Genomic DNA, 13,413 nt, shown 5'->3' on the forward strand with positions numbered 1-13,413 from the left:
CTAAGCTTCTAGCCTTGCTACCTTTCTACTTGGTTTCCTGGACACACAGTATATCCACTTTGCTTTTCTGCATTATGTCAACCAACTCGTTTGCCTTCCCTGTCATAAACCTAACATTCAAAGTCCCCAGAGTCACTCCTAAACACTTGCCTTTCCTCTTCTCTCACTGCCCATGAATAGGCCTTCCTCCTCTCTTTTTGTAACAGTAGCCCGATTTCGTCCAGCACCCTGTAGAACATCAGCACCGGTGACGGTCGTTGTTAACACAGGCCACTTTAGGGTTAATACTACCATTTAAAAAAAAAAAAAAAAGTGTTGTTTTTTTTTTTTTTTTACAATCAGTGAATTTAGCTAAGTAGAACTCTTATTAGTGTTCTTCTGTAGGATTCTGTAAAAAAAAAATCATGAAAGTACTGTTATAAAAAACACAGTTTTTTTTTTTTTTTTCTTAAAAACAATGTATTCTTTGTGTGTTTTTGTGTGTGTTTGCGTGGACAGGTGTGTTAGACCCGTAGACTTTACAAGCTGAACAACTCGTAGTTCTATGCTTTAGGTTTCGGTGCCGTGACCCAGAACATAAAGAGTCTGATCTTGGGCATCAGCAACCCATTTCTCTTCATACTGCCATCTTCTAAAAGCCACAACACACACCATAGCACACACTTCCAATGTTATAACCAGTTTATCCATTGTTTTTTTTAATATACTTTTTAAACTTGACAATCTATTTGTTGTGATTTATTTTCTTTAAAAGAGAGCTTTAAAAAAAAAAAAAAAAACACCACTGTAAAGCTTGGTGACCCTGGACAGATGTGTTTGTGTTGGTTAGTGATCTGTTACCAGCTGTGTTTGTTTTATTTATTTATTATTTTTTATGGTTTAGTAATTTCTGGATAGACAGTATGTTTGCGGTTCCTCGTTTTTAAGCGTTGAGAATGAGAGCATAGAAATACATAATAAATATCATACATTTAAATCTGCCATGAATAAAAATATCATACATTTAAATCTGCCATGAATAGAAATATTGTACATTTAAAACGTTATGAGGTCTACAGATTTGCGTCTGTTTCTGTTTCCCTCCACCAGATGGAGACACAAGCTTACTTTGTGCTCTAGTTTTGGGCCTACCTAGGCATTGAACCAGGCACCTCTATTATTACTTTATAATTACTTTTTTCACATAGGGCCAGATATGTGAAAGGATAAGTTACAACAGATCATTAGAACAATAGAAACCAGGACAGAACCCAGTTCATGGCAGTTTGTTGCATACAGTATGGGGCTGCGTACCTGCGTAGACTGGTCAGGGTGTCCATGCTGACCTGTGGCCACCACCAAAAGCTCCTGGAAGAAGAAGGTGATCTGTTCTAATGGACCACATTGTCTTCTTCAGCATGTGGATGAGTCTGTGGGATGTGCTGGAAAAACAAGTCTGATCCATAAAGGCCTTACAACTTACAGGACTTACAGAACTGCTACTGAGGGCTTGGTGCCAGATACCACACACACCTTCAGGGGTCTAGTAGGGTCAATCAGAGCTGTTTTTTAAGGCACAAGGAAAATGACATGATATTAGTCAGGTAGTTTTAGTCTTGTGGCTGGTGTGTGTGTGCAAACGTTGAACTAGCTATCTGTTTCATATATCTCCTGCCATGTGGTTAATCTCTCTCAGGAACACAATGCCATGAGAAGGCTCCCGGCCGTGAAAAAGAGTTCCTCCCTTTATCATATATGAAGATTTGGGGTGGGTTTAGTAGGTTAGTTATCTATAAATTGAGGTTGAGGCTCAGGCACAGAAGAGGTTTTAGAGAAGGTGGAATGGAGAGCCCTCGAGTCGAGAATGAGACCTGGGGAAAAAGAAGGAATGTCTGTCTATTGAAGGTTCAATAAAAAAGAATAAACACTTGTCCAGCTTTAAGTTTGGTGCCTGTGCGCATCTTTTTCATAAAGATAAAAATACACATAAACACACACACACACACACACACACTATACATATACTCTCTAGAAGCATAGAACAATGTTGGTAAGGTTACAGGAGGCTGGAACCAGTGACTGGAGAGAGCAAGCCCCAAAGATCATAGGATTCCTTCATCCTTAGATGGCAGTGTTCATGAAATGTTTACAAATAGGATGTGTTCCTTATTGACACATTAGCTGTCAGCTGTTATAGTACAGTATAGACCATTTACACTATCCCTAATCATAGGTTAAACTAAAACTGGTCATTAAGACAACCATGGGGGAAGAAACCTCAACAATTCACATCTATCTTCTATAAGAGGAACACTTACAGAGAAACATGCCGTGAAGATAAACATTTTAATACACTTTAATATTTTTCTAGCTATCTGATTTACATATACAGTATACAGACGGAATGCATCTATCCCATTAGACAAAGCGGTAGCGTAAAGTCTGGACTGGAGTGTTGACAGATTCTGGAATGGTTCCAGCTCCTGTATTGTTTTATGGCAGGACAGAAACATCAGGTCTGTCTTCACCGAATTAATTAATATAGTGAAAATATCTTGGAAATGACTTAATGATTTGATAAATAAAAAGCAGTTTAAGTATCATGGAGCTCACCAACAAAAGAGAGCAGTCAGAAACGGACTTACAGGATCACATGTCCAAGAGTAAGCCTTGTTTTATTTCAGTGCTAAAGCCTTTAAATATTTGATTAATTCTGCAGTGTGTTTTTTAGACAGCTGTGTTGTCACAAATTCAGGTGAATGTCTTCTAATTAAAACAAACTGACCAAAGTAAACCCTGGAACAAAGGTCAGAGGCGAGTATACATCTAAAGATCACACGATGAGCAAACAGGCACGGACTAGGCTGGGAAAAAATGCAAACACAAAACACACACACTGGGTCGTACTCAATAAAAGACCAGCCAGGACAAATGGCTCACGACTGGAAAACCGATTGTATACCTTGTGTGGGAATTATCACCCAATCAGAATAAACCTGCATCATGTACACCTCTGTCTGAACGGTCCGACATACACGGGACATATAGGGTTTACCCAATGCATATCCTTATTATAATATTATCTTTAATCTGGATTATAGAGAAAACATGATGTAGTTAAATATGAGGATAACTAAGTAATAAACATGCTTTGTACATTGTATGGTTTAGAATAGGATTCTGTGTACAATATTACATTTAATACACATCTGGATACATATAATTCGTGATATGTTTATTATATTACTGCGTCCATTATGATTTATGATCCAATCCATAATCAAAATGTCAAGTGATGACTGGGTGTGCCAAAGGGTCACAGAACTTCCTGCTGCAAACTTCACGTGAAACATTTGGATTTAAGGACATGTTCTTCTCAGACCCTCTCACCAAATCTCATTGGCAAATGAAAGAACTTCATGGAGGATAAATCAAAAAAAGGAAAAGTGACAGAAGGCATAAAGTTAGAAGAATTTAACTGTATTTTTAGATTTTTGATTGAAGAAAATGATGTATTTACCCATGCAAAGCAGAAATGAGTGTTTGGACAGACTTTATCGTGTTTTTATTCCCTCTGTGTGTCATCATAGCCCAGGTAAAAGCGTGCTCCAGCTCTTCCCTCTTTGCATTCCTGTGTCTCTTCCTCAGCAGGATGACTGTAGGGTTCCTCAGCAGGGTGTACACAAGAACCCAACGAATACCAGCTCGTTTCTTTGCCAGAAATGCTGAACAGACTAAAAGTAAGAATTTATAATTTTATTATTATTATTATTATTATTATTATTACTATTACTACTACTACTACTACTATTATTCATGGTTACCTGGTTTTACATCCACCTGAACACTCAGCAGGCTGTGTTTGACCAGCAGGTGGCAGAAACACACCAGAACTGGATTATTGTGATGATGATCTGTTATTATCATTCCCACCCATGTACAGTGGCCTGCCAAGGGATGAAGCAAGAAAATACATATATATATATATTACACAGGTCATTTAAAAAAAAAATTAGCATATTGTGATAATGAACTTTATTTTCTGTAATGTACTGATAAACATTAGACTTTCATATATTTTAGATTCATTACACACAACTGAAGTAGTTTAAGCCTTTTAATTGTTTTAATATTGATGATTTTGGCATACAGCTCATGAAAACCCAAAATTCCTATCTAAAAAAATTAGCATATTTCATCCGACCAATAAAAGAAAAGTGTTTTTAATACAAAAAAAGTCAACCTTCAAATACTTATGTTCAGTTATGCACTCAATACTTGGTCGGGAATCCTTTTGCAGAAATGACTGCTTCAATGCGGCGTGGCATGGAGGCAATCAGCCTGTGGCACTGCTGAGGTGTTATGGAGGCCCAGGATGCTTCGATAGTGACCTTAAGCTCATCCAGAGTGTTGGGTCTTGTGTCTCTCAACTTTCTCTTTACAATATCCCACAGATTCTCTATGGGGTTCAGGTCAGGAGAGCTGGCAGGCCAATTGAGCACAGTAATACCATGGTCAGTAAACCATTTACCAGTGGCTTTGGCACTGTGAGCAGGTCGTGCTGAAAAATTAAATCCTCATCTCCATAAAGCTTTTCAGCAGATGGAAGCATGAAGTGCTCCAAAATCTCCTGATGGCTAGCTGCATTGACCCTGCCCTTGATAAAACACAGTGGACCAACACCAGCAGCTGACATGGCACCCCAGACCATCACTGACTGTGGGTACTTGACACTGGACTTCAGGCATTTTGGCATTTCCCTCTCCCCAGTCTTCCTTCAGACTCTGGCACCTTGATTTCAGAATGACATGCAAAATTTGCTTTCATCCAAAAAAAGTACTTTGGACCACTGAGCAACAGTCCAGTGCTGCTTCTCTGTAGCCCAGGTCAGGCGCTTCTGCCGCTGTTTCTGGTTCAAAAGTGGCTTGACCTGGGGAATGCGGCACCTGTAGCCCATTTCCTGCACACGCCTGTACACGGTGGCTCTGGGTGTTTCTACTCCAGACTCAGTCCACAGCTTCCGCAGGTCCCCCAAGGTCTGGAATCGGTCCTTCTCCACAATCTTCCTCAGGGTCCGGTCACCTCTTCCCACTGAGGTGCCTTGATACAGCACTCTGGGAACAGCCTGTTCGTTCAGAAATTTCTTTGTGTCTTACCCTCTTACTTGAGGGTGTCAATGATGGCCTTCTGGACAGCAGTCAGGTCGGCAGTCTTACCCATGATTGCGGTTTTGAGTAATGAACCAGGCTGGGAGTTTTTAAAAGCCTCAGGAATCTTTTGCAGGTGTTTAGAGTTAATTAGTTGATTCAGATGATTAGGTTAATAGCTCGTTTAGAGAACCTTTTCATGATATGCTAATTTTTTGAGATAGGAATTTTGGGTTTTCATGAGCTGTATCCCTAAGTTATCAATATTAAAATAATTAAAAGGCTTGAACTACTTCAGTTGTGTGTAATGAATCTAAAATATATGAAAGTCTAATGTTTATCAGTACATTACAGAAAATAGTGAACTTTATCACAATATGCTATTTTTTGAGAAGGACCTGTGTGTATATATATATATATATATATATGTGTGTGTGTGTGTGTGTGTGTGTGTGTGTGTGTGTGTGTGAATATTAACTGAAATGAGCATGTCCGTACTTGCATCTAACTTCTCGAAGCCCTGAGTCATTACGGTCCTCTCAATACGTGACACGAGCATCAAAGCCACGAGTGCACTCTTGATTAACCGTAACACACAGCTCCCCAAGCCCAGGATCACATTAAAGAAGAAGAGGTAGTAGTTAAAGGTGTGGAAAGCTTTCCTGTGGAGGATGGAGAAAGATGATTAGCCAGACAAAGTATGCACATCATGATTTATCCATTACTGTTACTACTACACTGGACTATTATTATTACAATAATAATAAATAATAAGAGCCAGCTAATAGACCTGTTATTGAGTGCCAGGGGTTTCTCTTTATCATGAGGTGAGTTTTTGTCTTGCAGGAAAACCCACTTGATCACAATGCGCTGAAGCTTCATCAGAGTGAACAGGATTAAGAAATGTGCCCTGTATTTTATGGAAATGTCATAAAATATTAATTACTATTCGTATGAATTAAGAGTCACAATTGCTAGGTATCTATGAGTGTTATATTTGTCTAGGATCATGGCTCATATTTAACCACTATGAACAATTATGGTTATGACAAGTAATGGACCTTTCACTGTACTAGTATACTGTACACACTATATTGCCAAAAGTATTTGCTTGCCTACCTTCACATGCATGTGAACTTGAGTAACATCCAATTCTTACCCCATAAGGTTTAATATGATGTTGGCCCGACGTTTCCAGATATATCAACTTTAACTCATGTTTAGGAGTGTCTTTACGGGCATTTTTGACCATTCTTCCAGAAGTGCATTTGTAGGGTCAAACATTGATGTAGGACGAAAATGTTAGATGTCAAAAGTTGGGAGCATAAAATTGTCCAAAATGTCTTAGTATGCTGAAGCACTGAGTGTTCCTTTCCCTGGAAGTAAGGGGCAGATCCCAATTCCTGAAAAACAACCTCACACTAGTTCCAACATGACTGCAAACCAGTGCACAAAGCAAGGTCCAGAAAGACATAAATAAGAGAATTTTGGTGTGGAAGAACTTGACGGGCCTGCAAAGAGTCCTGACCTCAACCTGAGAGAACACCTTAGGGAGGAATTAAAGTTGACACTTCAAAAAGGCCTTCTTATCCAACATCAGTTTCTGACCTGACAAATAGACTTGTGGAAGAATGGTAAAAAAAAATCTCATAAACACACTCCTAAACTTTGTGCAAAGGCTTCCCAAAGGAAAAATTGAAGCTGTTATAGCAGCAAAGGGGGTGGGCCAACATCATATGGATTAACAATTGGATGTTACTCAAGTTCATGTGCACGCAAAGGCAGGCGAGCAAATATTTTTGGCAATATTGTGTATTATCACACCACTACAGATTTTAGCCTCACCAGAGGGATGCACTAATGGGGTGTTGGACAGATGTACTGATGCACAGCAGGACTGATGGGCTGATAAACAGATAAAGTAAGGGACTGAGGAATGAATGGAATAATGAACAGATGAAATGTGTAAATGGAGTGAAGGAATGATAAAAAGATGGAGTTATAGACTGATAGAATGATGGACTGATGGATTGAAGGACATAGGGAGTGATGGGGTATGATGGAATCAAGAACAGATGAAGTGAAACTGAAAGGTTAAGTAATGGACAGAATGAATTGTCAGGCTGATGGGGTGATGGACAGATGGAGTAATGGATTGATGGAGTGATGAACAGATGAATTTATGGGCTAAAGGACAAATGGAGTGATGGACGTCTAGACACATAATGTGATGGAAAGATGAAGTGATGGACAGAAGGAATGTCAGGCTGATGGAGTGATTGACAGATGGAACGATTATCAGATGGACTGATGGACTGTGACATACAAAAATGTAATCAGGTTGAGCAGCCAGGAGAGGAAGCCATTTTCCCGGATCGGAAATATAACCAGATATACAAACATCATTCCAGCTGTGAACATCGCCAAGTGAACGATCAGATAACCTAAAAAACATCAGGACTTAAATTAAACCTTCACTAAAGGTACTAACCTGTGTGTCAAAGATTTACAGTAGAAGTAACCTGTTAGATTGAGGTTTGATCAGCTGCACTCACCCCACACAGTGAAAGCAATCTGATAGCCGGGACACTTCAAAAGTCCTGCCTGGAGAAGTAACATCCACACTATTACCATCTGTATCACTATTTATATGTAAATGTGAGTGTAATGGAATGTTTCTTATGATGGTCAAGTTTCCTGATTCATGCCCAGTGTTCCCAACATGGAGCCACTATTGCCCGGACCAGAATAAAGTGCTGAAGATAAACTGAATATGAATAAACTGAACTAAAGTGACATTTTGGGCCCACTTACATTATATGCTTCAAAGCTTTACTAATCAGCTCATAAGCTACCTCATGGCTTCAAGGACCAGTATTAGCTGAGATTTAAGGGGTTAAGAGTCTTCAAGGGCTTAAAGCCAATCCAAGCTCCTGTCCAAGTAAAAGAAAGACCGAGAGACCGAGTGCAAGGAGTACTCCATGAGTTTGAGTTTGAGTTTATCGGTGTATGAAGCCAGGTAATTGTCTATGTAGAAATTACCCTACGTGATCACACACTCACCAGACTAACAGCAGGTCTCGGTTTGAATGTCTTCGGCAGATATTGTTTCTCTCCAGCCCACAATGATTTAATGTGCTTCCTGTTAATTAAATAAAATGTAATGGAGATCTTAATGGGGATGTTAAGCTTTCGGTAAAGCTCAGTCAACATATAATGTTTACCAGGTCATACCTGTAATACACCATCACATGACTAATATGAATGACAGATGAGATGGCAGCACACACTGATGTAATGTACCAGGTATCTGAAAACAAGAACAACTCCTTTAGATTATTCTTCACATAAACCATAAACATTCTACGAACAGATATGTTAAATCATCAAATGAATCAAAAAGCCGAAGCTCTCACATGTTGCATAGTTCAGGTGAGTTTTCCAAGTTCGCTCATATGCAAAGATGTGTGTGTATATAAAATCCAGCCACGGTCCATGTATCATCTTAATACACCATGTAGAAAAGATCTGCTCAGCCAACACAATCTACAGCAGAATCAAACAAACATTGTTATCAACACAATAACAGATTAATCAGTAGGTTTGGCCATCAAATGTTCATGTTATCTTTGTTAGAAGTTGTTGATGAGTTGTTTATAAAAGCAGTTCATTCATGTGCTCATTCTGTAACCTTTTCCTTTCCATAGTAATAGTTTATACACAGGGAGAAAAGGGGAACAAAGACAAATTTATAACATGCTCTTTAGTCGTAATGTTCACACACACACACACACACACACACATACCAGGTATAATCCAAGGAAGGATAGCACGACAGTGGCGATGATCCTATTTGGGAATTTAAAATATGGATCCCACTCGTACACTTTCCTCTGAATCCAGCTTTTCTGCACAGACCTGGAGTATAAAATAAGTCTTAGTGTGTGTGTGTGAGTGTGTGTGTGTGTCCTTTAGGTTCATCCATGTCTTCAATTTCAGTCCACTTTATTAAGTGGGTGTTCCTGTAGATGACTGAATTGTCATGAGCATACAGTATATTTCAAGAGCAGATTGTGTGTAATGTAAGCACTGAGGTGTGTAAGTGTTGAACGGGTGTCAGTGAAGGTACGTACACTTTAGCAGGTTGTCGCAGTAATGTCTGAACATATATGTACTGATGTTTCTTTACTTCCTCCTGCAGGCCAGAGATCACACACACAGACAATATTTTAGTGTATTCTTAAATGTCTTGACAAAGTATCTGTTATTGTTCCAGATGACATACTACCTGCATTCATACATGCAATGATGTGGTAAAGAGAGTCAACAAGACAAGCACAGAAAGACCAGGTGGAAAGACCAGGAGAGAGAGAGAGAGAGAGAGAGAGAGAGAGAGACCTTATTGCTGTGTTTCTTCAGACGAATCAGGACATCATTCACTATCATGAAGCCAAATCGGAGGAACAGGAACCCCAAAGACAGTAAATTTGGAACATCAAATAACTGACACACACACACACACACACCCACACACACACACACGCACACACACACACATCGAATTACGTAAAAAATTCTTGAATATGACCTCAATAATGAATAAATAGAATCTGATCAGCATTTGTGTTTCTCAGTAGACTCACCCACTCGTACTGCATCAAAAAACCAAACAAGTCCTCCTCATTGAGTGTTGATGCTGCCTTACACCAGACTAAATCCCATAGCTGCACAATAAACCTGGTAACACACACACACACACACACCTATAACAGTCATATACTTAAGGTAGTAGTGAGAAGTGGGACAAAAATATCATAAGTGTGTGTTTGTGTTTACCAGGCGAGTGTATACAGCAGGCCCAGAACACCACCGAGCATTCTGTGTGGCGTTGAAAGGCAGGCGAAGAACGGCTTGCAGACGATGCCCACCACCATAGATAATATCAAGTACACAAACACTGAGACACACACACACACACACACAGAGGTATCATTTACTATGCTTCTTTATATATGTTTTGTGGAGTAGAGTAAGGGTAATAAGGGTGGTGTATTGTAGTCTAGTGTGTGTGTATTACAGTCTGTGTTGTACCTTTTAGGCAGCGTGGTGGTGTGAATGGGAATGGATTGAAGCCAAAGAATAAACGAAATATCAGAGGTGCTGTGGCACCAAAAGCGAAAGCGTAGGACCATCGGTTCTCCAGAGAGCTCATGAAGTCAAGGGGGCTAACAACAACAGCAAGAATAACAACAGCAAGAATAACAACAGCAAGAATAATAAACAATATAACTTTTGTAGCTGTGACACAGTGACACACACAGATTCTCAGCATCATGCTAGGACGCTTGGTCTTCATGGTGTACCAATGGATGTAGCAAGTGGTTCTTATCAAGACCAGCAGTGCAAGAACAATATATGAGCACCAACATGGAGCTAAAATCACCAGAATCATGTCGCTTTAAGGTCAAGACCTGGGATAGGAACTTTTAATGGTTCTTTAAAAATGGTCTTTAATTATCAACCAGAAGCAAGGAGGTTTAGAGAAAAGACAAAGCGAAACTAGACAAACGAAAGTAGACAGTGTTCTTCATTGTCTCGTTCTAGCCAGAGTGGAATCTATTGGTTTTCATGCGCACTATCCACCACACTCTCCCAACACATTTTCCAGACAGACTCTCTAACCCCCATCTGCCAGGTCAGAAATCTTCTAGGCTCTCCAACGCTCACATCATTACTACAGTGACGTAGTTCAACAAAATGCTATTAAACTCACACCACAATGCCAAACCTGCCTCTCAGACACGGAAATCTGTTCTCAAAGGCATGAAGGGTCTTTCTGCGCTCGACAAACGACAGCAACAGTAAAATAAAAACCTGCAACAAAGACACAAACACACAGAATGTAGGCCATTGAAATGACTTAAACATAAAAACCCACTAATAATCTTTTAAGATAGTCAAAAGAAATGTTAACTGTTCAAATCTTAACATTTTATTACATATGTTTTTTATTAGCATAAGCAACACAAATCATTTAATATTTAATATTTAACTTCATCACTTGAAAATAATACAATTGGTTTGTTCATACAATCTGTATAAAATGACTTTACTAACTAAATGAATAAATAAAAACAGTAACTTACAGCTGGCAAGAAACTGAGAAGCAGGAAATTGTTAGACAAGAGCTCACATTGTTGATAAAATTCGGTTTTATTTCTAAAATGTAAGGGGAAAAATGCAAGTAAGTATTTAAAGCCTTTTTATAATAATAATAATAATAATAATAATAATAATAATAATAATGTAATATTGCTGCTAATTACTGTAAATGTGCTTAGAAAGTCTTTATTCTTACTGTCCACTCTGTAGACTACAGTATGTAGTTTCGTGGTCTACTGTGTAGTTTCATTAGCCTCATTTTAGTGTTTCATGTAAATGATTAAATGTTACATTATATAAAAAATCGTTACATTTCATACATTTAAAATGATTTCACTTTAGTAATTTTTATCATATGGAAATGAAATATTGAAATAAATCCCTCTCTCCATCAGGAAAATTAATGCTTTTCCTTTGGCATCCTTTTACATTTAGCCATTTGGCAGACGCTCTTATCCAGAGCGACTTACATTTTTATCTCATTACACATCTGAGCAGTTGAGGGTTAAGGGCCGCGCTCAAGGGCTTAACAGTGGAAACCTGGTGGTTGTGGGGTTTGAACCTGGGATCTTCCAAACCGTAGTCCAATGCCTTAACCACTGAGCTACCCCTGGCCCTTTTGAAGGGTGTCAATACTTTTGTTGGGAAACCCAAAGGATGAAAGGGAACACACAGTAGCTAATTAGTTAAAAAGTACAAAAGTGTGTAACGTCACTCACATTAGACTTGTTAAACCGTGTCTCTCCTGAGGAGGAAGAAAAGAAATGCAACAGATTCAAGTATGACTTAAAAATGACAAACCTGTCACAGTCTGTCTGATCACAGATACGTTTAAACATCATGTGTTAAAAAAAACATACACTTACCAGTATTGTGATAAACATTGAACTGAAAAATGTCTGATTCTAGTAGTGTAAACAGGCATATGGATTAATCAATACAGTGCGAAGTCAGGAACACACACACACACACACACACACGAATTCTACTGAGTTCCCACATATCTCTGTAGAACCACGGCATTTCTGTTCTGTTGAAGTTTTACTTTAATTATGGAACAATGTAAAATCATTACCCAGTCTATCATGGATAATCGATTCCTATTACTGTGTATATTGGCAACTTCCAATCATTTTTAAATTCCCAATCATTTAATCAGTAACTTTCCTAGATGAACGAGTGAGAAACAGGTGGCCAGATCAGTGATTAGTAAACCAATAATGCTGAACGCTGAGTGATTAGATCAGACAGGAGGGGAAATGTTGTTTGTCAGTTGAACTTACCACATTGGGTGATGTGTTGTCTGGTGCTAAATCAATAGATGTGATCTGAATGAGAGACAGTGAGAGAGAGAGGGAGAGAGAGAGAGAGGGAGAGAGAGAGAGGGAGAGAGAGAGATTCAGTTTCATCAGCTTAAGTTCTACATGTTTTCGGTCAGCAAGATAATTGGGTTTTTCTTTGAAAGGAGTGCTTGATAATGGAAGTTAGCACTTATCAAAAACTCTAAAGAGCATTTGGGTATCATGGAGAAATCTCCAGACGAGTGTGGATAAGATTGTTTGCATTCCAGTCTCAGTGCATAATAATGAAGAGAATAATATTAGATGCATTCCAGTGTCGGGATTGCAGCATAATAATAGGATGTTATATAATTATAATGCAGTCTCATGGTGTCACCTTGGGTTTGTGGGAATATTTATTCTCGTCATTCATTTTCTCGAATGGTCAGGGCAGTGATAGAGAAATAAAACATTTGTATCAAAATAATATAAGTGTGACTATGTTAATGTGTTTTTTATTAGGGATCACACATGAGCGTCTCTGTGGAAGACTTTCTGGTGGTTAAATTACCACTTAAAACCATGACCATGTCTGAGTAATAGTTTGCTAAAATGCTACATGTTTACTTTGTCATCATCCTAACTAATAAAAAATGCATCCTCGCATAACTGATTGACACAGTTACAGTAAGAGTGAAATAAAGAATAAAAAAATTAATAAACCGGGCATGCAGAAATCAACACAAACGTGGCATCTGACCAGCATGGGTGATGATTTTTTTTTAAAATAATTAATTAATTTATTTATTTATTATTATTGTTATTATTATTATTATTATTATTAT

General features: G+C 38.5%; 1 protein-coding gene across 1 annotated transcript; it reads right to left on the reverse strand.

Annotated features, from left to right (window-relative positions):
* Positions 1–549: 549 nt before the first annotated feature.
* Positions 550–13,001, reverse strand: LOC128508209 (stimulated by retinoic acid gene 6 protein-like). The gene is made up of 18 exons (XM_053479432.1): positions 12,966–13,001; positions 10,900–11,000; positions 10,218–10,351; positions 9,963–10,083; positions 9,770–9,863; positions 9,525–9,629; positions 9,260–9,321; positions 8,933–9,044; positions 8,543–8,672; positions 8,361–8,436; positions 8,190–8,268; positions 7,682–7,730; positions 7,453–7,570; positions 5,912–6,036; positions 5,625–5,801; positions 3,804–3,926; positions 3,533–3,713; positions 550–631 (listed from the first exon to the last, which is right to left on the reverse strand). Exons 1-18 carry the CDS (start codon positions 12,999–13,001, stop codon positions 550–552), a joined length of 1,905 nt encoding a protein of 634 aa, XP_053335407.1.
* Between the last annotated feature and the right edge of the window lie 412 nt (positions 13,002–13,413).

Source organism: Clarias gariepinus, chromosome 20 (genome assembly GCF_024256425.1).
Source record: "Clarias gariepinus isolate MV-2021 ecotype Netherlands chromosome 20, CGAR_prim_01v2, whole genome shotgun sequence".
Lineage (NCBI taxonomy): Eukaryota > Metazoa > Chordata > Actinopteri > Siluriformes > Clariidae > Clarias > Clarias gariepinus.

What these genes read in the sequence shown, in the direction of transcription:
- LOC128508209 (XM_053479432.1), bottom strand. Translation starts at nt 13,001, where the DNA reads ATGAATGACGAGAATAAATATTCCCACAAACCCAAG. An exon ending in CTCAACCTGATTACATTTTT is followed by an intron (nt 6,037 to 7,452) that starts GTATGTCACAGT and finishes CATAAAATACAG; the next exon opens with GGCACATTTCTTAATCCTGT. An exon ending in GGGAATAAAAACACGATAAA is followed by an intron (nt 632 to 3,532) that starts GTCTGTCCAAAC and finishes TGTGGCTTTTAG; the next exon opens with AAGATGGCAGTATGAAGAGA.